Source organism: Carlito syrichta, unplaced genomic scaffold (genome assembly GCF_000164805.1).
Source record: "Carlito syrichta isolate Samal-C Ts95f unplaced genomic scaffold, Tarsius_syrichta-2.0.1 Scaffold308529, whole genome shotgun sequence".
Taxonomy (NCBI): Eukaryota; Metazoa; Chordata; class Mammalia; order Primates; family Tarsiidae; genus Carlito; species Carlito syrichta.
Genome location: NW_007252625.1, coordinates 360,833 through 387,543, shown reverse-complemented (window position 1 = coordinate 387,543; position 26,711 = coordinate 360,833). Strand labels below are relative to the sequence as shown.

The 26,711-nt window shown below is 37.5% G+C and overlaps 1 protein-coding gene across 1 annotated transcript in view; it reads right to left on the bottom strand.

Moving 5' to 3' along the window:
* Nucleotides 1-26,711, bottom strand: part of LOC103267911 (metabotropic glutamate receptor 1) — a 353,912-nt gene that overhangs the window by 35,438 nt on the left and 291,763 nt on the right. Inside the window, exon 3 of the mRNA XM_008065480.2 lies at nucleotides 6,461-6,696. Within this exon, the coding sequence (XP_008063671.1) occupies nucleotides 6,461-6,696 (236 nt within the window). The remainder of the gene's footprint in view (nucleotides 1-6,460; nucleotides 6,697-26,711) is intronic.

The window sequence follows — 26,711 nt, the reverse complement described above, 5'->3', positions numbered from 1 at the left end:
GATTGTCGACCTCTCCAAATCTAATGCTGAAATGTGATCCTCGATGTTAGAGGTGGGTGATTGGGTCATGGGGGAAGGTCCCTCATGAATGACTTGGTGCACTTTTGGCAATAATGAGTGAGTTCTCACTTATTAATCCATGCGAGAACTGATGGTTTAAGAGTCTGGCACTACCTCCTCCCTCTCTTGCTTCTGTTTTTGCCATGTGACACACCTGAGCTCGCTCTGTCTCTCTCTCTCTCTCTCTTTCTCTTTCTCTCTGTCTCTCTCTCTCTGTCTTTTACCATGATTCTAAGCTTCTTGAAGCCTCATCAGCAGATGTTGGTGCCATGCAGAACCATGAGCCAAAATAAATCTCTTTCCTTTATAAATTGTCCAGCCTCAGGTATTCTTTTATAGCAATGCAAAAATAGACTAATATAAATTCACAGAGTTCTCTGTGAGGTACATATTGTTATCATGAACAGTCGTAAAAACTGAGACTCAGAGGTTAAGTAAAGTCACCTAAGTAATGTGACAGATACATTACTGAACCTGTGTTGGTTCCAGTGGTAGTGTTTCTAATTGTTACACTCTGTCAGTGTCGATTACGTCCATAGAATCTTTCTAAAGATTCTTATCAGGAATGATAAAGCACTATGCCATTGCAAACATGACTCAAATCCTTTATGAAGCTAAGACATTTACTGGAAGAAAGTTACTTTGATTTGCTTTACACCCCTCTTTCCACTGTCCTTCAGTGATTAATTTTTCAGTTTTGAGTTAGGCTTTGATGTTTCCATTAGTGCTTTTCCAACATTTCTCCAGTCCCTTGATATACTCAACTAATTAATCAGTGATGTGGACTTTACATGAAGTACTTTTTAATTAGCCAGAGTGATTCCCAAACTACTCAGCCTGGGCTTAGGACTATTAATATTAAAACTGGCAAAGTGGTGCATGCAAACTCTTTATTTAAATAATGACATCTGAAATTAAGCTCAATAATTGTTTCTATGGAAACTAATGGCAAGAGCAAAATTCTCCAAATCTCCAGAAGTGACCCATTTAGAAGAGGTAAAAATGAATGACAGAAACAGTAACTGTCAATAGTATGAAATGGTTAATGCCACTTTCTCACACTAATTTTCACAAACATGTCTGCATATTCATTAGAAGACTATGGAATTGATACAAATGGAAAAAATATTCCATGCTCATGAATTGGAAGAATCAACATTGTTAAGATGTCCATCTTACCCAAGGTCATCTACAGATTTAACGTAATACCTATTAAATTACCAGCAGCATTCTTCTCAGACCTTGAAACGACAATACAGGAAATCATATAGAAACATAAACGACCATGAATAGCCAAAACAATCCTCAGCAAAAAAATAAAAAAGCAGGAGGTATCACACTCTCAGACTTTAAACTTAATTATAAAGCAACAATAATCAAAACAGCCCGATATTGGTACAAGAACAGGCATAGAGACCAATGGAACAGGATAGAGATCACAGAAGCAAAATCTCAATTTCTCAACCAACTCATCTTTGACAAAGCTTCCACCATAAACCACAGGACAGAGGAGAACCTACTCAGTAAACAGTACTGGGAAAACTGGTGGACCACATACAGAAGATAAAAACAAGATCACTACCTATTACCATATGCGAAAATCAACTCTAAATGGATCAAAGACCTAAATGTAAAACCTCAAACTATAAGAATCTTAGAAAACACAGGAGACACCCTTATGGAAATTAGAACTGGCAATCAATTCCTGATCAATACTCCAACTGCCCAAGCCATAAGAGATAAAAGATAGACAAGTGGGACCTCCTCAAACTGACAAGCTCCTGCAAAGCCAAGGAAACCATCGAGAGAGGGGAGACAGCCCACAGACTGGGAAAAAATATTTGCCAACTATATATATAACAAAGGACTGATATCTAGGATCTACAAGGAATTCAAATGTGCCAAAAAGAAAAAAAAAAACAGCCCCATGACCAAGTAGGCAAAAGATATGAATAGACACCTCTCAAAAGAAGACATACCAGCAGCCAGCAAATACATGAAAAAAATGCTCAACCTCACTAGTCACCAAAGAAATGCAAATTAAAACCACACTGAGATACCACCTAACTCTAGTCAGGATGGCAATCATCAATAACCCAAAAAACAACAGATGCTGGAGAGGATACAGCGAAAAAGGAACCTTTCTATGTTGTCGGTAGGAGTGTAAATTAGTACAACCTCTGTGGAAAACACTTTGGTGATTCCTAAAAGATCTAAAAATTGAGTTTCCATATGACGCTGCAATTCCCCTACTGAAAATATATCCAGAAAAACTCAAATCACTCTATGAAAAGGATACCTGCACATGCATGTTTATTGCAGCATTATTCATAATAGCAAAAACATGGAACCAATTGTGCTGCCCATTGAAAGAGGACTGGATTTAAAAAATGTGGTACATATACACGATGGAATATGACACTGCCATAAAGAAGGACAAAATTGTGAACTTTGCAGCAACCTGGATGAACTCAGTCTATAATACTGAGTGATCTATCATAGAAACAAAAAACTGAGTACACATGTTCTCACTCATAAGCAGACCTTGAACAATTTTCATAATACTATAAGAAAGGGGTTGGCAGTAGTGGGAAACTGCTGGGGGTGGGGGCGAGATTGGCAGTAGTGGGGGGGAGGAGCACACATCATCAACAAGGGTACCTGCATAATGAACATTTGTATACTTAACCCTGAATTGTACTCCACATTTTTAAAACAAAAATTATTTTTAAATGACTATGGAATTCATTTGACATTCAAGCATCTGAAATGGATAAGAGTAATACATAAAGTGAAAGTTTATTTTGTTCTTCAATAACATTGAAGTCAATTTCACAGAAATGCATAGATTAAAGCTGAAGAACCAGAAAGGATCACATGAATGTATGCATACATAGGTGATACAGATAAACACTGCTAAAGATAAAATTCTAAGATTTCTGCAGCAGAAATAAGCTTTATAAATTAGTTACAAATGGAAAAGTTAAATAAGCCCTCCACCTTCCTTGCAACTAAAAACAAAGAGAAATATTTTCTGAACTCCAGAATAAAATGCAAATATAAGCATGTTTATTAAGTTGTAATCACATAAGTTCTTAAAAATAGCTTTCAGGTTAAACATAAGAGTAGCTCATGATTTGCAAACTATCACTTTCTGTTGTGAACATTAACCAAGTTGACATGTTATGTACTGTGACAATTAAAACCCCAAAATATTACTGTACAAGGTTGCAGAGTTTTAACTTGCTTTGAGAGCTCCCTCGGGTCATAAGATATTTACCTAGCAATCCTTACATTAAAAAATCCAGACATGTTTAATAAGTGATATCCAGAATTGTACTAATAAAACACAATGACAAAGTGACATCTATAGTTGGATGACTAACAGGCATCTCAAACTTAACTTGTCCAAAATCAACCCTTTGGTCCTCCTTCCTCAATATGCTTTTCCCATAGTCCTCCCATCTCAGTCATTGGTAACACCATCTTTCCAGTTGCTCAGACCAGAGACGTTCTTGAAAAACCTGTCAGTGAGTCTCAACTATCTTTCAAAATATCCACAGCATCAAACCACTTCTCTCCACCTTGCTTGACACTGCCATGCCCAATCCAACACCCGCACCTGCATTATCACTGTAGGCTCCTCACTGCTCTTCCTCCTTGACGCCTTCAGTTTTCTGTCAGTGCTTAAACACTTCAAGAATTATTCTGTTCAGACAAAGCAAGGCCAATCACATCTCAGCTGTGCTCTAACTTCCCAGAGGCTTCCTTTCCATCTCACTTAGAAATAAGCCAAAGTTCTTACAATGGCTACTTAAGTCCTGCAAAATCTGCTCCTCTGTGTGCCTCTCTGACTCTGACCGTGTCTCCTACACTCGGTGTACTTATTGGCCCCAGCCACCCTGAACTCCTTACTTTTCTCTCACAAAGCCAGGCACGTTTGTGCCTCTTCTCATGTGCTGTTCCCTCTGCTTGGAAAACCTTTCCCCAGTGTTTACATAGTTCACTCTTTTATCACTTTCACAATTTTAATCATCTTTTTGATGAGCTTTCTCTGGACATACTTTTTTTTTTTAGTGAGAAAGCAGGATTTATTGAGAGGATAGGAAAGCTCTCACAGTGGGAGGGGATCCAAGGGTGTTGCCCTGGACATTCTTAAAAATTACCTTCCCTCCACCCCATCATTCCCTCCCCACCCTTTCTCACTTTACTTTTTCCATAGCTCTTGTGATTAACTAAATGAACATGCATTTGCTTACTTTTTATTTTCGGTTTCTTTGCACTGAAATGTTAAGAGATATATTTACATTTATTGAGAACATAGGTTTTTTTCTCTTTTGTTTTCTGTTGTATTTGTATCTCCTATGAATGAAGCCTTACACACTAATAAGGTTGTAATCACATAAGTGGTGCTTAATAAATATTTCTTAAATAAAAGAAACATATTTTATTTTTTAAATGAGTTCTTAACTTCTTCTTTAAAAATGGCCTATATAGGCCAGACGCAGTGGCTCAAGTCTAATCCTAGCACTTTGAGAGGCCGAGGCAAGAGGATTGGCCTATATGAAAAGAAAATATACATTAAATGATTAATTAGCTAATAAGAATTGACTGAGCTTGCAGATAACAATGTTGTCCAGGGTTCTATGAGGGAAGAAAGAAGCTTTGCCTTCAAAGATACTAGTTTAAGATTGAAAACAAAATTTCTTAGAAAACAATTAGAGAAAAATAAGAAGTAATATATTACTAAATGCTAAGTCTAAAGGTAGTCATGCACTGTGATGTCTAGGAGGTATGGGTTCTAATTCCATTGCTGCCATGAATTGCATGAACTATGAACCTAGAAAAAATATTGCCTTTGTGTATCCTTATCATATTTATTTTGAAAATAAGAAGACTGTCCTAGTAGATTTTTTGGTCCATTGGAGTCCTTGTTTTCTGTGGGTATATTATTTTCAGAGGAAAAAGAAATCAGTAGAAATTCCTGTGTGGCAGAAGTGAGTTAACTGTTTAGCACCTGCCTAGCCTTCCTCCTGCCTCTCAGCTTGATCATACTCCTGAGTCTCCCTTGAAACTACACTGAGGAAGCTCTGAAAAACTTGATTGAAAAATAAGACCATAGCAGGTAATTTCCTAGTGCATGCTGCTGAAACGTACCAAATATATATATGCATTTAAATATATTGGTATCTTAAAGCGTTTTCTAACAACAAAACATGAATATTCTTGAAAATAGAAATATCTTACATAGTTAGTCATTTTCTTACCTTATCTTGTAGAAACCCATTGTCTTATATTGTCATTTATCCATTTCATGTGTGTGATGTTTTGATTTGTTCAAGATCATAAGCTCCTCTATGTCAAGAGTTATGGATTATATACCACTCTATATTTTTTCCTGCATATGTGTTTATATATAGCTATAATAGGAGTAAATAGATTCAAGAACTTTCTAAATAGTATCTGCTCAGCCTAGATACAGGAAGCGCATACCACTTCACTGTTCTATAATACAAATTAAGTCATGAGTAGATTCCATTACCCATCATCATGGGTAGTCCATCATGCTATGTTATCAACCCAGTGTGAACACTTGACTTTGAATGGAAAACCAAAGATGGTCTATATTTGTAGCATAGAAAATACTGGAAAAGAATAGGGAGTAGCAATGTTCCTATGCATTACTTTTAACAGTTGGTGTTAAGGAGTCTTGGTTATGCTAGCTATGGTCCAGAGGGGAGGGCACCCTGTGAAGTTCACCAAGCCCCTGAAAGACTTGGAACAATGCATTGCCCTTCCTGGATGGTATCAGTGAGCAGTGCATGCTGAGTATTTGTCTATCTGGAAACCATCATTCTGGTTTACAGATGAGAGTGTAGTTTCTTGGCATCTATACCCACAATCACCCATTACCTCACATTATCTCATCTTCTTTTGACTACTATTTATGTATTCATAAGTATACATATAAATACATACATATATACATGTATATAAATATATTTATATACACATATATACAGATAGAGAGAAAGAGAGAGATCTAACCAATGCTGCTTACTTATGACTTTGGCTAAGTTCTCCTAGGCATTTTTGCAATAAAATCTCTTCCTTGTGGCTTGAATACTAGATACCTGACTTCTCAGTTGGCTTTGCTCTGTTATCTATTCTTATCACCTGAGATCAAAGCAATCTTTTCAGCTTTTCATAAATCCTTAGGGGTAATATACACTTCTACCTGATTCTAGCAATTTTTAAAAGAGGATGGCAATTTTGTCTTTGGACCTCCAGCCCTGGCACCTTCTAGCCTTCCTCCTGCCTAGCCTGATTTAACAGGTTGCAATGGATCTGCAGGAGATGACCCAAACCTCTGAGTTGTTATTTTATAAACACGCATTACCTGTGCAGATTCTTTTAAAGTTGGGATTTTCCAGAAGGTGTCCCGGTAGGCGGCACTGGAACCGATGTTGCCAGAACTCAGGGAACCAGGGATTCCTTGTATTAGTGTCCAGCCTCAGTTTCAGGTAATAATCATCAAATGACCTGACCTCTGGAGACTGCAGCTTTATCGTGATTCCCCCGTTGGCTTCCACCTCATAACCTTCAATGACTTCATCTCTGTCTGCCCATCCATCACTAAAAAATGCAGGGATAGGGGTAGGGAGAGAGAAAGACAAATATCTCACAAATAGAGCTCAGAGTTATTTAAGAATAAAGAAAACCAGCAAAGGCTAAAGTGTATCTTAAGTCAACAGTACTACCCATTGATGATTTTTTTTTGGTAGAGAGTAAAACATTATGAAAGCTTATTATACCATTTGTTTCTTTGTTTGTTTTTCACAGTTGTGAAATAATGATGAAGATTATGACAGTACCAGTTGGAACGACTAAAGTTCATTGAGTCTTCACTAGTTATCAGATTCTGTACTATTCACTTTTGCTAAGCAGGAAGATGTCCAGTAACCAATTAAAGTCCTGGGGGATCCAGGCAATCAGACTCCTAAGTCCAGTGTTCTTTACTATTAAACCACAAAGCCTATTGGTCACTGTTCAAACAGGAAGAAAATAATGCCTAGGCACCTCAGGACTTTTGCAATAAAAGCTCAGCAAAGTTTCAATATTTCAATCAAGACCATGACATGAGTAGCATTATATAGATAAAAAAATTGATATGATTCTCAAACATGCCAACCACAGATTTTGCTCCTGGGGCATTAATCAAGCTTGCATTTCATAGAGGTACACAGATACTTATTTTTCAATGCTATTAAAAGTAACAGCATTAAAGAAAAGCAATCTCACTCCCAAATATGGAAAGAATACTGGAAAATAATAATATAAAAATATAAAAAGAATAAAAATAAAAGAATCCTCTTCTGACTAAACCAGAGTTCACTGACATTTTATTTGGGGGGGGGTAGAATTTTTTAAATTTAGCCATTTTTTAAAACATTGACACCTATTATAAGTGATGCAGCTGCAATAAATTCAGGAGTACAGGTGAGCCAAGTCTAAGAGGATGTTAAAGACAAATTGCCCCAGAAAGAGTTAAATGGGAAAAGAAGACTTTATTCAAGGCTTTTACAATAGATGAGAGACATTGAATCCAACTCTGCTGAAACAAAAGATGAGAGGGTTTTTAAGTGCTGGGGAGAACTAGTAGAAAAATTCTCAAGGATTATTGGGGGAGTATTGGTCTACATAATTATGCATCTGTATTTGCTACCTGTCATTTATCTAAATTAAGCCTTTACTCTCCCATAGAAACTGGGAGATAGGGGTTTGCCATCATCCTTGATGACAGAATCTAAAAGAGATGGCTCCTAGGTCCTTGAAAAAGACATTTCTGGGCTATGAAACTTGCAAGAGGCTAGGAGAAAAATTAAATCTCAAGGGGGAAGAGAAAGAATTTATAATTTCAAGTTTTCCAAAGTAAATGCTCCAATCAAAGGGAAATAAGGGATTTATAGTCAGGAAGAAACCTGTCTTAAAGTTTAGTAAAGCAAAGGGGAATATTAAAGTCATCTTGGTCAAGGTGTAGATTTATTCCTCTCCACACAGAGTGGTGCTCTGAAGTTATGAAATATAACTATGCAGTTTCTGACAAAGTGTTTTATTGCTTGCTTCTCATGGAGCAAGGACTGAACCAAATTAATAACTTCCCATAGCTCAACCTTTGTTATCTGAGATCAACTGGGATAAAAGTGTTCACCACTTAGCTGAGATAATCAGTGCAGTTCCTCTCTAGAATCTTTCCAGTGAACCACACATGAGCTTCATTTTCAACAGTTCAAGGGTTATAGTAGAAGGTACAGCTGACTTAACACGATCCAGAACTAAAGAGACTGAGTATAATATAGTCTAACCAGGCAGGCCAGAGAATATCTATGTGCTTCAAAATCCACTAGGATAGAGACTCTGTAATATTGCATGGGTCTTTCCTTCCTTCCTTCCTTCCTTCCTTCCTTCCTTCCTTCCTTCCTTCCTTCCTTCCTTCCTTCCTTCTTTCCTCTCTTCATTCCTTCCTTCCTTCCCTCCCTCCCCCTCTCTCTCTTTCTTTTCTTTCTTTCTTCCCCTTTTTTCTTCCTTGCTTCTGCATTTACCTAGCAGCCACTGTTGCCAGATGTTCTGCTGTGAATGCAACTGAGTATAAGACACACTATCCCCTGCATTATAGCCTTGTGGAGAAAGCACACTAAGTAAGAATTAAAAACTCTATGAAGTTAAAGGAAGAGAAGTGACCAGTATTATAGGGAGAAAAACTTGAGAGTTTAGCTTATTCTGGTATGTATATATGTGTGTGCCATGTGAGGTGGAGGGCTAGGGAGAGCAGGGGGATAATTAGGGATGGGTTATGTTAAAAAGTACTGTCTGAGATCTAAAGTAATGTTGGCATTAGTCAGGTGAACAAAAGGGGAGGGAGTGTTACAGAATATTACTGATAGATTTATATACAAGAAAGAGCATGGCACATTCCAGGAATTTAGAAAGAGTCAGTACAGTTGGAGAATAGAGAGAAGTATGCCATGAGATGGGGGTGAGTACACAAATCTCAGGCTAGACACTATTAGCCTCGGGCCATGGGAAGTCCTCACACTGTTGTAAGCCTGTTACTCAATAAGGTATTCCATCTTCCACCTTATGGTGAATGTCCTGAGTATTGTTCTGGGGAATCCTCGGCTTACCATCACTGACTATGAAGGTCGGTCAAACTGATTTTTAAAAGACTGGCTCATTTATATTTTCATATGCTAGTCTACTTAGAAAGGCTCAAACTAGCTTAATTATTTACATTTAAATGTACTTATATGTATATCTTAAGTACATCTACAGCAATTTGAAGAGTTGAAGTATAGTCATGCCATGCTAAAAAGAAGAGTAAAAATAAAACCAGATAGACTTTCAAGAACTTGTGCCTGTGAGTAAATATTTAAAATCAAAATGTCTTATTACTTGAGGAAGATAATTGCTTTTTGACATAAAGGTCAAGTTTGATGTGTGTTTCTCCCCAAGGTTTAATATCATGTGAGATTTCTTTTGTTTAGTCAGTCTATACAAGAACTCACAATCTCACTATTTTCAAATGTGAATGAAATGCCTAAGATGTTTATGTGCATTTTTAAGAATGATGCTTAGTTTGTAGAGGCAAGTATTTTGTATCACTGCTAGAAGCAGAGAAAAATGTGACTTCCTGGCCTTGAGCCCACCAACACAAAAGGAACATCACAGAAGTAAAGCTCTGTCTGTATGAATACAGACCAATTTTAATTCATATGGTTTAGGGGTCTGGAGTTCTAAATCCCCTTCACCACCTGTCAAAGCACTTTATCCTCTAAGTAGATGACCCCTCTTTCGGAAGTTAGAGTTAGTGTTGAATAATAAGGTCATAAAATCAAGAAGAACGGGTATATGATAGGGAAAATATTCCAGTAGGATTACTTGGTGAATATGTTTAAAAGAGTTAGTTACTAAAAATTTGTATGAGATCTTAAATCTATCACAGTTAAGGTGTTAGGAAATGCTAATCAAAAAAGTCACTGGAAAATTTCTACAAAGCAACTCTTGGATTTTATACTTTTAAATTGTTTCATCTGTGTATCACTTGTCAAATGCATTTACAGAGAATTTTGAAAGATTTTGTTTAGTTGTATTGGAATTCTGTGTGAGGATATTGATTTGGTGAATTAACTGTGAAGCACACTCTAAAACAGGGAGTCAGCAGTTCGCCTGATTCCAAATCTTTCTTAGATGGTGGTGTAGACAGTGCTTGACCTGAGATGACTTGCAGGTGCCTGGTGACATCCCAAGTATCTGGAGTGACTCCTGCTGTGCTGTGTGGTGACCTGGCCTCAGACAGTGCTGGACTCTCTGTGAAGAGCATTCTCTGCCTCTAGCAGCTTCTGCTGCTCCATCTGCTTCCCGATTATGAGTTCTTTTCCTAGCTGGGATCTGGAAGTAAACTGTATTGTGGACCATTTAATAGAAAACTACATATTTTAAGTATTTCTCACTAATATATAAGATTCCTTATTTCCTATTTCTTCTCAACATTTTTATACAGCAATTCTCATGAGGTTGTTCTTCTCCTTCAACTAAATCATTGTTTTATTCCCTGTAAGTACATTTCAAACTTGAATAATTAGAAGGTTTCTTCTACCTAATAGATTCTGATGTTAACAACAGAAAAATAGTATTTCTACATCCACCAATTATAATTTGACAGGAGTTGCATTAATATTATTTTTGCATTATATCAGTTAAAGTAATTTAATTAGCAAATTGATAGTAAAAAAGCAAAAATACAATAGTTTTAATTTTTTAATATGCAAAAACATTTTAGAAAAGTCAATTTCCATTCAACTAAAATAATTACAATCTAAGTACTAAAGCAATTTTATTTGTGTTATAAATCCAAGTAATTGTGTTTACCTGATAATAAAACTATAATTCTTTTAAAATATTCTAGAGATTACCATATAATTGGGAAAAGATAAACAGCATAATAAAACTATCTTCAAAAACACATGTAAACAGGTACAAATTCTATTATTTGCGATGTTAACCATGCTCAAAAGGCTGAAGAAATGTAGCCTAGTGAAATTTAAATCAGATGATGTCAATTGTGGAAATTTCACAAAAGTAACGTAACTTTTTCAATAATAATTTAGACTGAATCTGTTCATTTGATATATATCAATTGAATAATTGAGTCATTTATGGAACAATAAGTGAGGAAAGCCCTGCAATTTTGTGAACTTGCTGCCTATATGTTTTCAAACCACGGCACATGAAGGTGGGGTTAGGTGGAGTTCAGGTACACCTCAGTGGGTTTGCTGAGTTGAAAAAAGTCAACTAAAAATCTGGAAAAGCCAAGGTGGGCAGAGTTCACAGGGCAAAGTACTGGAAAGGAGAAGCTACACAGAGAGAGCACAGTCTGTAGTTCCTCTCCCTCGAGTATTTGGATGAATATTAGTCAGTCATGTATGTGATGAAATTACCTAAGGTTGAGAAAATAACCAACCAAAATAATTTGAAGGAATAGTGTGTGGAGATCATATATTGTTAATAACTGTGCCCAAAAGTCAGAGTAAAAATCCTCATATTTCAGGGGAAATTGGCTCACGTACTAAAAATGATCTTGCCTCAATAGTGAGAAAAATTAATTCTAGGCAAAATGCTACTCTAGCTCTCTTAAAAGCAAGATATAAAAGAATTGAAGTAACTAAACCCCTTCCCAGAATTAGAATACTTTTAAAAAATACATGACCCCTACTTATCACCATACACAAAAAATCAACTATAAATGGATCAAAGACCTAAATGTAAAACCTCAAACTTTAAGAACCTTAGAAAATGCAGGAGACACCTTTATGGAAATTGGAACTGGCAACCAATTCCTGATCAAAACCCCAAATGCCCATGCCATAAAACATAGGGTAGATAAGTTGGACCTTATCAAACCGAAAAGTTTCTGCAAAGCAAACAAAACCATCAAGAGACAGGGGAGATAGCCCACAGAATTGGAAAAATTATTTGCCAACTGTAAACCTGAGAAAGGCCTAACATTCAGTGTCTACAAGAAATGCAAATGTGTTGAAAAGAACAAACAGCCCTATTAAAAGTGGGCAAAAGATATGAATAGACACTTCTCAAAAGAAGACATACAAGCAGCCTACAAATACATGAAAAAATGCTCAGTAAAATGCAAATTAAAACCACAGTGAGGTACCACCTAACTCCAGTAGGATGGCTATCATCAATAACTCAAAAAACAACAGATGTTGGAAAGGATGTGGTGAAACACTTCCATACTATTGGTGGGAGTGTAAACTAATACAATCTCTGTGGAAAACAGTTTGGTAATTCCCAAAAGATCTAAAACTTGACCTTCCATATGACCCTGCATTTGCCCTACTGGGAATATACCTGAAGGAATTCAAATCACTCTATGAAAATAATACCTGTACACACATGTTTATTGCAGCATTATTCACAATAGCAAAAACATGGAACTAGCCATGCTGCCCATCAAAAGAGGACTGAATTTTTTAAAAAAGTGATACATATACACGATAGAATATTATGCAGTCATAAAGAAGGACAAAACTATGAACTTCTCAGCAACTTGGATGGCCTTAGAGTCTGTAATACTGAGTGATCTATCATAGAATCAAAGAACTGAGCACCGCATGTTTTCACTTATAAGCAGATCTTGAGCAATTACCACAATACTATAAGAAAGGGATTGGCAGTAGTGGGAAACTACCAGAGGAGGGATGGGAAACACACCTCATCAACAAGGGTAACTTGTATACCTGACCCTCAATAATACTCTGCATTTTAAAAATAAAAAATAAATGAATAAATAATAAAATACATAATATCCACTCCCTAACAAGATAAAATTCACAATGACTAGCCTCCAACAAAAAAATTACCAGGCATGCAAATTCATATGTGGATTACGGGGAGAGGATATATTAAAGTGACAATTATAATGAATTTTCACATGGTGATGTAGGTTGGACAGAGAATTTTTAAAGAGTCATGTGACATGAATAAAGAGAAGTATGATTTAGATTGGATGGACAGGAAAAGTACTAGGTGATGAGAGACATAATTTTGAAGAGAAAACACTGAACACTGAGATCTGGGCTACGCAAAACCTTTAGCTATGTGTGGGTCAAATGGAAGAGGATGTGGCAGCTTGAACAAATGCCTAAGAAGGGAACAAGAAGCTATGACTGAACTTTACCCATTGCCACAGAAGTTCAAGCTAACAATGTTTACATTCATCAGTAGAGAAGATGTTTGAATAGATAATTTTCTGTTTTCAGCTATCCACTATATATTTTACATTCTTTAAGATATCTTTTTTTGAAGTGTTTTCCACAGTTTTTAAAAAAAATCTTCGTTAGAAAATGAAGGTTACAGCCAGGCATGGTGGCTCAGCCTGTAATCCCAGCACTTTGGGGAAGCCGAGGTGAAAGGACTGCCTGAGCCTGGGGGTTCAAGACCAGCCTGGGCAACTTGGTTAGGTCTCATCTCTATAATACATCACAAAAACTAGCTGGGCAGAGTGGCACGTGTCTGTAGTTCCAGCTACTTGGAAGGCTAAGGCAGAAGGATCAACTGAGCCCAGCAGGTTGAGGCTTGGTGGTTGTGAGCATGCGACTGCACTCCAGCCTGGGTAACAAAGAATGAGACTCCAACTCAAACAAAAAAAAAAAAAAAGAAAGAAAGGAAAGAAGGGTACCTTTTCTATGAGAGGATGATCCAATTTTGACAACCTAGTTTAATGAGTCACCTCTGTGAGCAAAACTAGAGAAATTAATAAGGTCATAATGACTTAGAGCAAGTCACAGCTCTCTTCCTTGCATCTAATTTAGCAGACCCTACTTATAAGTCATTATGGGTTCAGAGATACTTCACTATTTCAACACTACACAAAGGTATGCAAAGTGTCTTCCAAAAAAATCTTAAAATCATGTTCTGAGAGAACTCAGCAGAGCCCCGAAACCATCTTCTGTTATCACAAGCTATCAACTATAGGATTTCACTCAGACTAAGTCAAAACAGACCCATTTTGAAGCTTAAGTTTCACAAGCTTTGAGTGGAATTTGAAGCCTTAGACTTTGGCTTCACCAAGGTAAAAAGTGAACTCATACAATAAGTTCCATCTCACTCCTAAAGTTTCCATTGCCATCTAATTTTTTTAGTGGTCTCTTGTTCTACAGATGTCCTGTGGTTGAGAAAGGGATCTGCTTAGAGAGAGTAAACTGAAAACAAGAGCTATGCATATTTCTATGAAAAGAAAAGAGAACTGTTATTTGATAAGGACAGTAGATATTCTTTTTTTAAAAAATTTATTTATTATTTATTTATTTTTGAGTTGGAGTCTCACTCTGTCACCCAGATTGGAATGCAGTGGCTGCTCCCAGCCACCGCAGCCTCAATCTGCTGGGCTCCAGCAGTCCTTCTGCCTCAGCCTTCCAAGTAGCTGGAACTACAGGTGTGCACTACCACATTTGGCTGATTTTTAATTTATTGTAGAGATAAGGTCTTGCCGGGTTGCGCAGGTGGGTCTCGAATCCACGGGCTCAGGCAATCCACTCACCTCGGCCTCGCAAAGTGCTGGGATTACAGGCTGAGCCACTGAGCCCAGCTTATTCTAAAATTATGGGGTACAGTTAAGGGTTAGGTTTACAAATATGCATCGTTCAGACACCCTTGTTGATAAGGGCTGTCTCCCCATCCCCAGACAGATATTCACTACCGTTAGTCCCACCTCCCTTCCCCTCCCTGCCCCCCTATAGTTTCCCGCCACTGTCAGTCCTTTTCTTATAGTATTATGATAGATGTTCAAGGTCCACTATATGAGTGAGAACATGTGATACTCAGATCTTTGTTTCTGTGAGAGATCACTCAGTATTATAGACTCTAGTTCCATCTAGGTTGCTGCGAAATTCATGATTTTGTTCTTTTTTATGGCTGCATAGTATTCCATCGTGTATATGTACCACATTTTTTAATCCAGTCCTCTTTTGATGGGCAGCATGGTTGTTTCCAGGTTCTTGCTATTGTGAACAATGCTGCAATAAACATACTTGTGGAGGTATCTTTTTGATAGAGTGATTTAAGTTCTTCAGGGTATATTCCCAGTAGGGGGATTGTGGGGTCATATGGGAGGTCGATATTAAGAGCTTTTAGAATTGCCACACTGCTTTCCACAGAGGTTGCACTAGTTTAAACTCTCACTAGCAGTGTAGAAGTGTTCCTTTTTCACCACATCCTCTCCAGTATCTGTTATTTTTTGAGTTGTTGATAATTGCCATTCTGACTGGAGTTAGGTGGTATCTCAGTGTAGTTTTGATTTGCACCTCCTTGATGATTAGGGAGGTTGAACATTTCTTCATATATCTGTTGGCTGCTCAGATGTCTTCCTTTGAGAAATGTCTGATCATATCTTTTGTTCACTTTATAATGGAGTTGTTTTTTTCTTTTCAGCATGTTTGGGTTCCTTGCAGATCCAAGATGTTAGGCCTTTGTCGGACCTGGAATTGGCAAATACTTTTTCCCAGTCTGTAGGTTGTCTCCCTGCTCTCTTGATGGTTTCTTTGGCTTTGCAGAAGCTTGTTAGTTTAATGAGGTCCCACTTGTCTGTCTTATCTCTTAAGGCCCGTGCGTTTCTGGTATTGCTCAGGAATTGGACACCAGTTCCAATTTTCATAAGGGTGTGTCCTGCATTTTCTGAGGTTTTTATGGTTTGAGGTTTTACATTTAGGTCTCTGATCCATTTAGAGTTAATTTTTGTGTATGAGGATAGATAGGGATTTTGTTTGAGTCTTCTGCATGTGGTCAGCCAGTTTTCTCAGCACCATTTACTGAACAGGTTCTCCTCTCCCTAGTAGTAGGTGGTGGAGGCTTTGTCAAAGATGAGTTGGTTGAGAAATTGAGGTTTTGCTTCTGGAATCTCAATTCTATTCCATTGGTCTCTATGCCTGTTCCTGTACCAATACCAAGCTGTTTTGATTATTGTAGCTTTATAGTAAAGTTTGAAGTCTGGTAATGTGATACCTCCTGCTTTGTTTTTTGTTTTTTGGGGGATTTTTGCTTAGGATTGTTCTGGCTATTCTTGGTCGTTTGTATTTCCATATGAATTCCTGTGTTGTTTTTTATAGGTCTGAGAAGAATGTTGCTGGTAATTTGATGGGTATTGCATTAAATCTGTAGATTGCCTGAGGTAGGGTGGACATCTTCACAATGTTGATTCTTCCAATCCATGAGCATGGAATATTTTTCCACTTGTTTGTGTCATCTTTGATTTCTTTGAGCACTGTTGTGCAGTTTTCATTGTAAAGGTCTTTCACATTTCTGGTTAGGAAGATGTCAAGGTATTTCATTTTTTTTGTGGCTATTGTGAATGGAATCGTGCTTTTTATTTGGGTTTCTGTTTGTTTATTATTGGTGTATAGAAATGCTATTATCTTTTGCACATTTATTTTATACCCTGAGACTTTGCCAAAGTCCTTTATCAGTGTAAGGAAGTTTTTGACAGATTCTCTTGGGCTTTCAAGGTACACAATCATGTCATCTGCAAAGAGAGATAACTTGACTTCCTCTTTTCCTATTTGGATACCCCTGATTACCTTCTCTTCTCTGATTGCTCGAGCCAGGACTTTCAATACTATATTGAACAGGAGGGGTGAGAGTGGGCATCCTTTTCTTATCCAGTTTTCAGGGGAAAAGGTTCCAATTTTTGTCCATTTAGGAGTATGCTGGCTGTGGGTTTCTCGTAGATGGCTTTTACTATTTTGAGGTATGTTCCCCGTATGCCTAGATGTTCGAGGGTTTTTATCAAGAAGGGGTGCTGGATTTTAACAAAAGCTTTTTCTGCATCTAATGATATATCATGTATTTTTTGTTTTGACATCAGTTGATGTATTTAATTACATTTATGGTTTTACAAATGTTGAACCAGCCTTGCGTACCCGGGATGAAGCCTACTTGGTCATGATGGATGATTTTTGAGTTGTGTTGTTGAATTCGGTTTGCTAGGATCTTGTTGAGAATTTTAGCATCTATGTTCATCAAAGATATTGGCCTGTACTTCTCTTTCTTTGTTGGATCTTTACCTGGCTTGGGTATCAATGTGATGTTAGCTTCATAAAATGATTTGGGAAGAGTTCCATCTTTCTCAATCACCTGGAATACCTTCAGTAGAATTGGTATCAGCTCCTCCTTAAATGTCTTGTAGAATTCTGCTGGAAAGCCATCTGGTCCAGGCCTTTTTTTTATAGGTAGTATTCTTATTACATAGTCAATTTCCCTGATTGTTATTGGTCTATTTAGGGTCTTAATTTCTTCTTGTTTCAACCTAGGCAGGTTGTGTGATGTCAGAAAGTCCTCCATTTCCTTAACGTTTTTAAGTTTGTTTCCATACAAGAATTCATAGTAGTCTCTAATGATCTTTTGTATTTCTTCAGGGCCAGATGTGACTTCAACTTTTGTGTTTCTGATTGTGTTTATTTGGGCTTTTTCGTGGTCAGTCTAGCTATGGGACCATCGATATTGTTTATCCTTTTGAAGAAAAAGCTTTTTGTTTTATTGATTATTTTGTATTATCTTTTAGTCTTCTATGTCCTGGATTTGGGCTTTTATTTTGGTGATCTGGATTCTTCTGCTGAATTTAGGGTTTTGGTGGTCTTGCTCTTCCAACTAGGACAGTAATATTCTAACCAACAGTTTATTTAATGTTATATATGAAAAGGGCACAAAAGTAAACATGAAGGTGGAGAGAGTAGGTATTATAAATAAAAATGAGTCAGAGGGTTATAATATAAAAGTAGAGAATGAATCAGTTATGACTAAGTTATGAAGATGTTACAACCAAGAATAATTCTTCATCACTTCAGAGTATGTAACCTTTTATCTTCAGCAATTTGTGGATGAAATGAAGAAAGCAAAGGATGTAGGAAGAAAGGGAAAGAAAGGCTAAAAAATGAACTTATGATCCCCCATAGTGACAGAAAAGTCAGTAGTACACATATAGAGGGATAATTTTCAAACTCTGCTCCATTATGTTCAGAGATGGCAACCAGGTTGTCGGGATCTCTTTCAGAAGTTTGTAAAAGTTATTTTACTTTTCTTACTTGAACAAAAGGTCAAAGCATGGCAATTTGAGGTTTTCAAAAGTAAATTCAATAATTTAGTAACTTCATTAACATATTCCCTTAAAAGACCCAATGCAAGTTATTCTAATCTCTAATTTCTAGATTCTACCATTTGAAGAAAAAAAAAGTGCCTTTACCAGTTTAGGATCAATGTCTATATGAATTGTTAACACATCCGAAGTATACAAACTATTTCTTATTTTTTTAAATTAAAAGTGTAATGCTTTTGAAAAATTGGTAAAACTTCTCACAATGTGCTCAACTAAGTTGATGCAGATTTTCCTCTTAATACTGAACAACAGCCGGGTCTGGTGGCTTAGCCTGTAATCCTGCATTTTGGGAGGCTGAGGTGAGTGAATTGCCTGAGCTGGTGGGTTCGAGACCCACCTGGGCAAGTTGGTGAGACCTCATCTCCACATGAAATCAAAAATTAGCCGGGCTTGGTAGCATATGCCTGTAGTTCCAGCTACTTGGAAGGCTGAGGCGGAAAGATTGCCGGAGCCCAGCAGGTCGAGGCTGTGGTGGCCGGGAGCATGCCACTGCACTCCAGTCTGGGAGACAGAGTGAGACTCCAACTCAAAAAAAAAATACAGAACAAAATAAAATCAAGCAACAAAAGTAATTCCCAGATACCAGAAGTGGCAAAAGAAATCAAAGCCAAAAGATAAGCATAAGGGAATGTACACAACAACTTCCCACAAGGGTTTGGGCTTTATAAAGGAGGCCCTAGGGAACTGGAAACAGGTGCTAACATCCATCTGGTGATGTGAAAGATGGTTTCATGAATCGTTGAAGTCAGAGAACTGAAGCTGAGACTACAGCATAAAGCTGGGAGCTTTTAAGTCCTGCAAGCTCCAATAGAATAAGCCTAAAACTGTTTCACACCAGCCTGAAGAGCTTGAAGTCAGTCCAGGGAGTAGAGTGGAAGAATAAAAAAGGAGAGTCACTATGCACATGTATGATGTCTGAATTTGCACAGACTATATGGTACAAGATCCATAAGCATAGAAATGATAAAACACAACTAAGATTATATGAAAACTCCTAGAATCCAAATGAAATGACATCAGAAGTCAATATTAAAAGGTGCTTTCTAAATCTAGGGAACTCTGAATCCTCATCATACTGCGAGGCAGAATAGACAGAGGATAAAGAGATGCTAGTCAAACAGTACAAAATTCAGCTGGAAAGAATAAGTTCTTGTGTTCTAGTACAGCATGGAGACTATAGATAATAATATATTGTATCTTTTTCATTGTTAAAAAAGCAGATTTAAATGTTCTCAGTGCTAAATAATGGTAAGTGAGATGGTAGATATGTTAACAAGTCTGATATAATCATTCCAGAATGTATATATGTATTATAACATAGCATTGTGCCCATAAATATACACAATTATTATTTGTCAATTAAGAGGAAAATAAAATACACCTACTGAGATAAGCTCACAATAACACCCACACTAGGCAGAGTACTAAACTAACATCAGATACAGAAATGAGTTAAACCTTGTTTTCAAAAGGCAATTATTATAAAATTAGATTTTAAAACCTAGCACAATGCTAGGAGAATTCCAAAAACATGGTGATATGGAATGGCTAAAATAAAGGGATCAAAGAGATCATACTCTCTGAAAAATGGTAGACACAGAATTAAATGCTGTTTGAAAAACTAACTCCTAAACAATTCAATAGAAGGCAGGTAATTACGAGGCAGAGACCTGAAAAGGTAAGGCAAATAGCAAGCAAAAAATAAGGGGATGACATTAATTCCAAATAGAGAAGTAATTATAGCTAAAAATCACTAAGTAAAAGACAGATTTTTTTATTAGATTAAAAAGAAAAACTTCTAGTTATAACTTGTTTGTAATAGATTCATCTGATACATTAACAAAATTAAAGACTAAAAGTAACACATAAGAAAAGATGAACAAAACAAGTACTAACCAAAACAAAGTAGAATTTGTTGTTTTAATGTAACAAACACTTTATTTTCAGGCACAAATCTCTATTAGCAATAAAGAGAGTCAGTGTATCTGAAACACAATAACAATTTGAAACTTAAACACCAAATAACATAAAATACTAAACCATGAAGTAAATTGATTTTTTAAAAATCTCTCTCTTCCCTGTTTGAATCTCTCTTTGTAATCTAACATGTTTTTCTCGATTACTAATAGAGCAAGCTGGCAAAATTTGGTTGAGATTTAGAAAATTTTAGCACAATTAACATGTTTGATCTAATGAACACATATAGGACCTCATATTCAAGAAAAGATGAAAACATGATTCTGTTCATTTAAAATGCATTTTTAATTTTAAAAAATCTATGTTAATTAAAAACTTGACCTAGTCAATAAGGCCAGTCTCAACACATTTCAAAAATGAATATATAGCCCACATCTCTTGAGCATCAAAAATTAAATTAGAATTTAAAAAATAACAAATCTATCTCTACTTGGAAACTCAAAACTTGAAATTCCTATGTCAGTTAAGGTTAATAAAGACATTAAAAACTTGAAAGATACAAATTAAATGTAAGAAAAAACTAAATTTTAAAATGTATGGAAAGAAAGAGTTCTTAGGAGATTTGTTGCCAGAAATACTTATATTTGAAAAAGAGAAGAGCTGAAAACAAATAAGTTGAATATACAACTTCAGAAGGTAGAAAAGAGCACAAAATAAGATTTTTTAAAAAGCAAAAACTGGAAATTCGGGCAAGATGGTGATGGGGCAACCGGGTCTCTGAAGCCCTCTGCAAAGGAGACCAGCAGTGGGTCTCTGACTCTCGCACCGGGGGACTGGGGACCCCAACATCACAACCTGCTCTTCATACAGAGCTCAGCCATTATCACGTCTGGGACATTGCAACAGTCTGGACAGTTACTGTGGCACAAACAGTGCCGCTGCCGCTGCCACCACAGCCCCTTCCCCTGCCGCCGTTGCCGTCGCCACCGCTGCCGTGGCCTCTGTAACAGGTAGCACATCACACCACCCGGGCCGGAGGCGATTCACACCAAACCCCTTCAAGGAAGATCTGCTGGGATCACTGCCACCTCTCCTGCGTCTGAGACTGTCCTGCTGGCCTGGCGTAAGGCTCCTGTTACCTGCTCAGAGGCAGGCAGCCATCTTGTTCCTGTCCGGCCCCACCCCTCTGGGGCAAGCAGCTGAGATAGCACCACCTGCTGGCGATTCAAGGTAACAACACCGAAACGGGAGAAACAAGCTTGATAAAGACATAGACCAAAGTGCTGACCGGAGGTTAATCTGAACTGTCCTTCACAGCATATCAGGGGCAACTGATCCTAACTTCAAACTAATTTACCAGCTTGAAAAGAAAACTAGAAATCAGACCTGAAAGGACATTGGACTTAACGAAATGTCTCAGAGTGTGCTTCATTGATTCTATTAGTTTAATGACTTAATTCTATTCCTACTGCATTGTTCCCTTTTTTCTTTTTTCCTTTTCATTTCTTCTCTCTGTAAACCATATCTTTGTATAGAGGAACAGCACACTAACAAGGTGGTTGGTTAGCTAGTATGTTAGTATCGCTATATGTTTTCTTTTTATTTTTTTTATTTTTTGTATGAGAGTTGGTTCATCTGTAGCTGTGGTCTATTGTTTTTATCTGTTTCAGTATACACCTCTCTCTCTATTTGTTGGCACACTCGTTTGTTTCCCCCCTTACTCCTCTATCTCTCCACCCCCCTCTTCAACCCACTATCTGCTCCATTCTCTCCCCTCTGCTAACCACATTTTATTTCGGGGGTAAACCTACAGCCCCACTGCACGGGCAGATTCCAGGGCAGTGGGAAGTGGGTTCCACATTATCCACACACCTGTCAGCGAATACCAGGACCTGCAGACAGATTTTGAATCACAGCTCTCCCCTTAAGTGAATCTCAAAACTGCAAAAAGGACCACCTCCAACCTACAGTGCAACTCCAGAATTGAACAAAGTAAGAGGACATATATAAAGAATAGGAGATTGAACAAACAGAAGTAAAACCAATCCCTTTATCCCTGAATAACAGAATTAAAGAAGACGGTGATGTGGAGGGAAGGAAAAATCAGGGAGGGGGAAAAACCACACAAATGAAGAAAAGCCAAAAGAAGAATATAGGTCATACACAGACCCCTGGGAAACCAGACACCGAGAAAACAGATTCTGGAACACAAACAATGAAGAGTCCCCAGACTGACTGGTTACATACAACAAACCCAGACATCAAGACATTAATGGAGAGAATTTAAAAAATTGAGGAGAGATGAGAGGAAAATAGGAAGGAGCTGATGTCAGAAATGACAGCAGTAAAGAATACTGTGATGGAAATGAATAACAGACTAATAAGCATGGAAAGCAGAATCAGCCAAGCAGAAGAAGGAATCTCAGAGCTCGAAGACCAAAATACAGAACTAACCCAAACTGTCAAAAGCATAGAAAAGAAGCTCAAAAAGACAGAACAAAACCTTCAAGAGATGAATGATCACTTCAAGAGACCAAACCTAAGAGTAATTGGGCTTCCTGAGGCAGAAAGAGAAACAGAAGCCACATTGGAACAAACATTTCATGAAATAATTAAAGAAAACTTCCCTCATCTCATTAAGGATGAAAAAATTCAAACACAAGAGATTCAGAGAGCCCCTGCAAGACAACAAATGAGAAGACCAACTCCCAGACACATAATAATTTGCCTAAACAAAGTAGCTATGAAAGGAAAAATCCTAAAGGCAGCAAGAGAAAAAGGCCAGACTACCTACCAGGGAAAACCAATTAGAATAGCAGCAGATTTATCCACAGAAACCCTTCAGGCCAGGAGAGCCTAGAGTCCTCTCTTCAAAGTTCTAAAAGAGAAACAATTTCAACCAAGAATAACCTACCCAGCCAAACTAAGCTTCATTAGTGAGGGAGAATTGAAATCTTTTCCAGACATCCAATCCCTAAGAACCTACGCTACCACCAGACCACCTCTACAAGAAACACTTAAGAAAGTACTGAACACAGAAGAAAAAGAAAAAAGAACAACAGCATTCTTCACAAGAGTACGGGCAAAAGATTAAAAACACACATGAACCAACTCCAAAACCCAAAGAAAGACAACAAACAAACAGGAACAACTCTGTAATAACCTTATGACAGGGATCAACTCTTGCATTTCAATTATTAGCCTAAATGTGAACGGACTAAATGAACCACTGAAAAGACATAGAATGGCAAAATGGATAAAATATCATCAGGCAACAATCTATTGCCTTCAAGAGACTCACCTCACTAGAAAGGACACCCACAGACTCAAAGTAAGAGGATGGGAAACAAACTTTCAGGTGAACAGAATACAAAAGAAAGGAGGAATATTGATCTTAATTTCAGACAAAATATCCTTCAGCTATTAAAAATCAAAAAAGATACAGAAGGCCACTACATAATGATAAAAGGCTCAATCCATCAACAAGAAATATCTATCCTAAACATATATGCACCCAACATAGGTGCGCCAACTTTCATAAAGCAATTTCTAGGAAAACTAAAGAAAGATATTGACTCTAACACTATCATAACTGGGGACTTTAATACCCCACTCACAACCCTAGACTTTGCATCAGGACAAAAAATTAGCAAGCAGATCCAGAACCTCAATGTGACTTTGGAACAAATGGACTTAATTGATACCTACAGAACACTCCATCCAAAGAACACAGAATACACATTCTACTCATCACCACATGGAACGTATTCTAAGATCGACCACATAATCGGGCATAAATCAAGCATGAGCAAATTTAAAAGGACCGAAATTCTACCAAACACCTTCTTGGACCACAGTGGAATAAAAATAAGTATTGACACCAACAAAGTCCCCCCAAACCCAGAAAGACATGGACACTAAACAGCATGATGCTAAAAAACTCCTGGGTCAATGACGAAATCAAAACAGGGATCAAAAGATACCTGGAAACAAATGAAAATGAAGAAACATCTTACCAAAATCTCTGGGATGCCCTGAAAGCTGTAGTAAGAGGGGAATTTATATCCCTACAAACACACATGAAGAAAATGGAAGGAACAGAAATTCATAACCTGACGAGCCACCTAAAGAAGCTGGAAAAGCAAGACCACAAAAACCCTAATTTCAGCAGAAGAATCCAGATCACCAAAATAAAAGCCCAAATTCAGGACATAGAAGACAAAAGATAATACAAAAAAACCAATGAAACAAAAAGCTGGTTCTTCGAAAGGATAAACAAGATTGATGGTCCCCTAGCTAGACTGACCAAGAAAAAATGAGCAAAAAACCAAATAAGCACAATCAGAAACACAAAAGATGATGTCACATCTAACCCTGAAGAAATACAAAAGATCATTAGAGACTACTACGTACACTTGTATGGAAACAAACTTGAAAACCTTAAGGAAATGGAGGACTTTCTGACATCACACAACTTACCTAGGTTGGAACAAGAAGAAATTGAGACCCTAAATAGACCAATAACAATCAAGGAAATCGACTATGTAATAAGAAAACTTCCTACAAAATAAAGCCCTGGTCCAGATGACTTTCCAGCAGAATTCTACAAGACATTCAAGGAGGAGCTGTTACCAATCCTACTGAAGGTATTCCAGGCGATTGAAAAAGATGGAACTCTCCCCAAATCATTTTACAAAGCCAACATCACATTGATATCCAAGCCAGGTAAAGATCCAACAAAGAAAGGGAACTACAGGCCAATATCTTTGATGAACATAGATGCTAAAATTCTCAACAAGATCCTAGCAAACCGGATTCAGCAATACATCTCAAAAATCATCCACCATGACCAAGTAGGCTTCATTCCTGGGATGCAAGGCTGGTTCAACATTCATAAAACCATAAATGGAATTAAATACATCAACAGATGTCAAAACAAAAACCACATGATTACATCATTAGATGCAGATAAAGCTTTTGATAAAATCCAGCACCCCTTCTTGATAAAAACCCTCGAACATCTAGGCATACGGGGAACATACCTCAAAATAGTAAAAGCCATCTACGAGAAACCCACTGCCAGCATACTCCTAAATGGACAAAAATTGGAACCAATTCCCCTGAAAACTGGAACTAGACAAGGATGCCCACTCTCACCCCTCCTGTTCAACATAGTATTGGAAGTCCTGGCTCGAGCAAGCAGAGAAGAGAAGGCAATCAGGGGTATCCAAATAGGAAAAGAGGAAGTCAAGTTATCTCTCTATGCAGAAGATATGATTGTGTACCTTGAAAACCCAAGAAAATCTGTCAAAAGCCTCCTTACATTGATAAAGGCCTTTGACAAAGTCTCAGGATACAAAATAAATGTACAAAAGACAATGAAATACCTTGGCATCTTCCTAACCAGAGACGTGAAAGACCTTTACAATGAAAATTACAAAACACTGCTCAAAGAAATCAAAGCTGACATGAACAAGTGGAAAAATATCCCATGGTCATGGATCAGAAGAATCAACATTGTGAAGATGTCCATCTTACCTAAGGCAATCTACAAATTCAATGCAATACCCATTAAATTACCAACAACATTCTTCTCAGACCTAAAAAAACAACACAGAAATTCATATGGAAACACAAACGTCCAAGAATAGCCAGAACAATCCTCAGCAAAAAAAACAAAGTAGGTGGTAATATAATACCAGACTTCAAACTTTACTATAAAGCTACAATCATCAAAACAGCTTGGTATTGGTACAGGAACAGGCATATCGATCAATGGAACAGAATTGAGATTCCAGAAGCAAAACCTCAATTTCTCAACCAACTCATCTTCGACAAAGCCCCCACCACCTACTACTGGGGGGAGGAGAACCTATTCAGTAAATGGTGCTGGGAAAACTGGTTGACCACATGCAGAAGATAGAAACAGGACCCCTGTCTATCCCCATGCACAAAGGTTAACTCCAAATGGATCAGAGACCTAAATGTAAAACTTCAAACCATAAGAACCTTTGAAAAGCAAGGAAATACTCTCATGGAAATTGGAACTGGCATCCAATTCCTGTACAAAACCCAAAACCCACAGGTCATAAGAGAGAAGATAGACAAATGGGACCTTATTAAACTGACAAGCTTCTGCAAAGCCAAAGAAACCATCAAGAGAGCAGGGAGACAGCCTACAGACTGGGAAAAAGTATTTGCCAACTCTAGGTCTGACAAAGGCTTAACATCCTGGATCTACAAGGAACTCAAACATACTGAAAAGAAGAAACCAAACAACCCCATTATAAATTGGGCAAAAGATATGAACAGACACTTCACAAAAAAAGACATCCGAGCAGCCAACAAACACATGAAGAAATGCTCAACCTCACTAATCATCAAGGAGATGCAAATCAAAACCACACTGAGATACCACTTAATTCCAGTCAGAATGGCAATTATCAACAACTCAAAAAATAACCGCTGCTGGAGAGGGTGTGGTGAAAAAGGGAACATTTCTACACTGTTG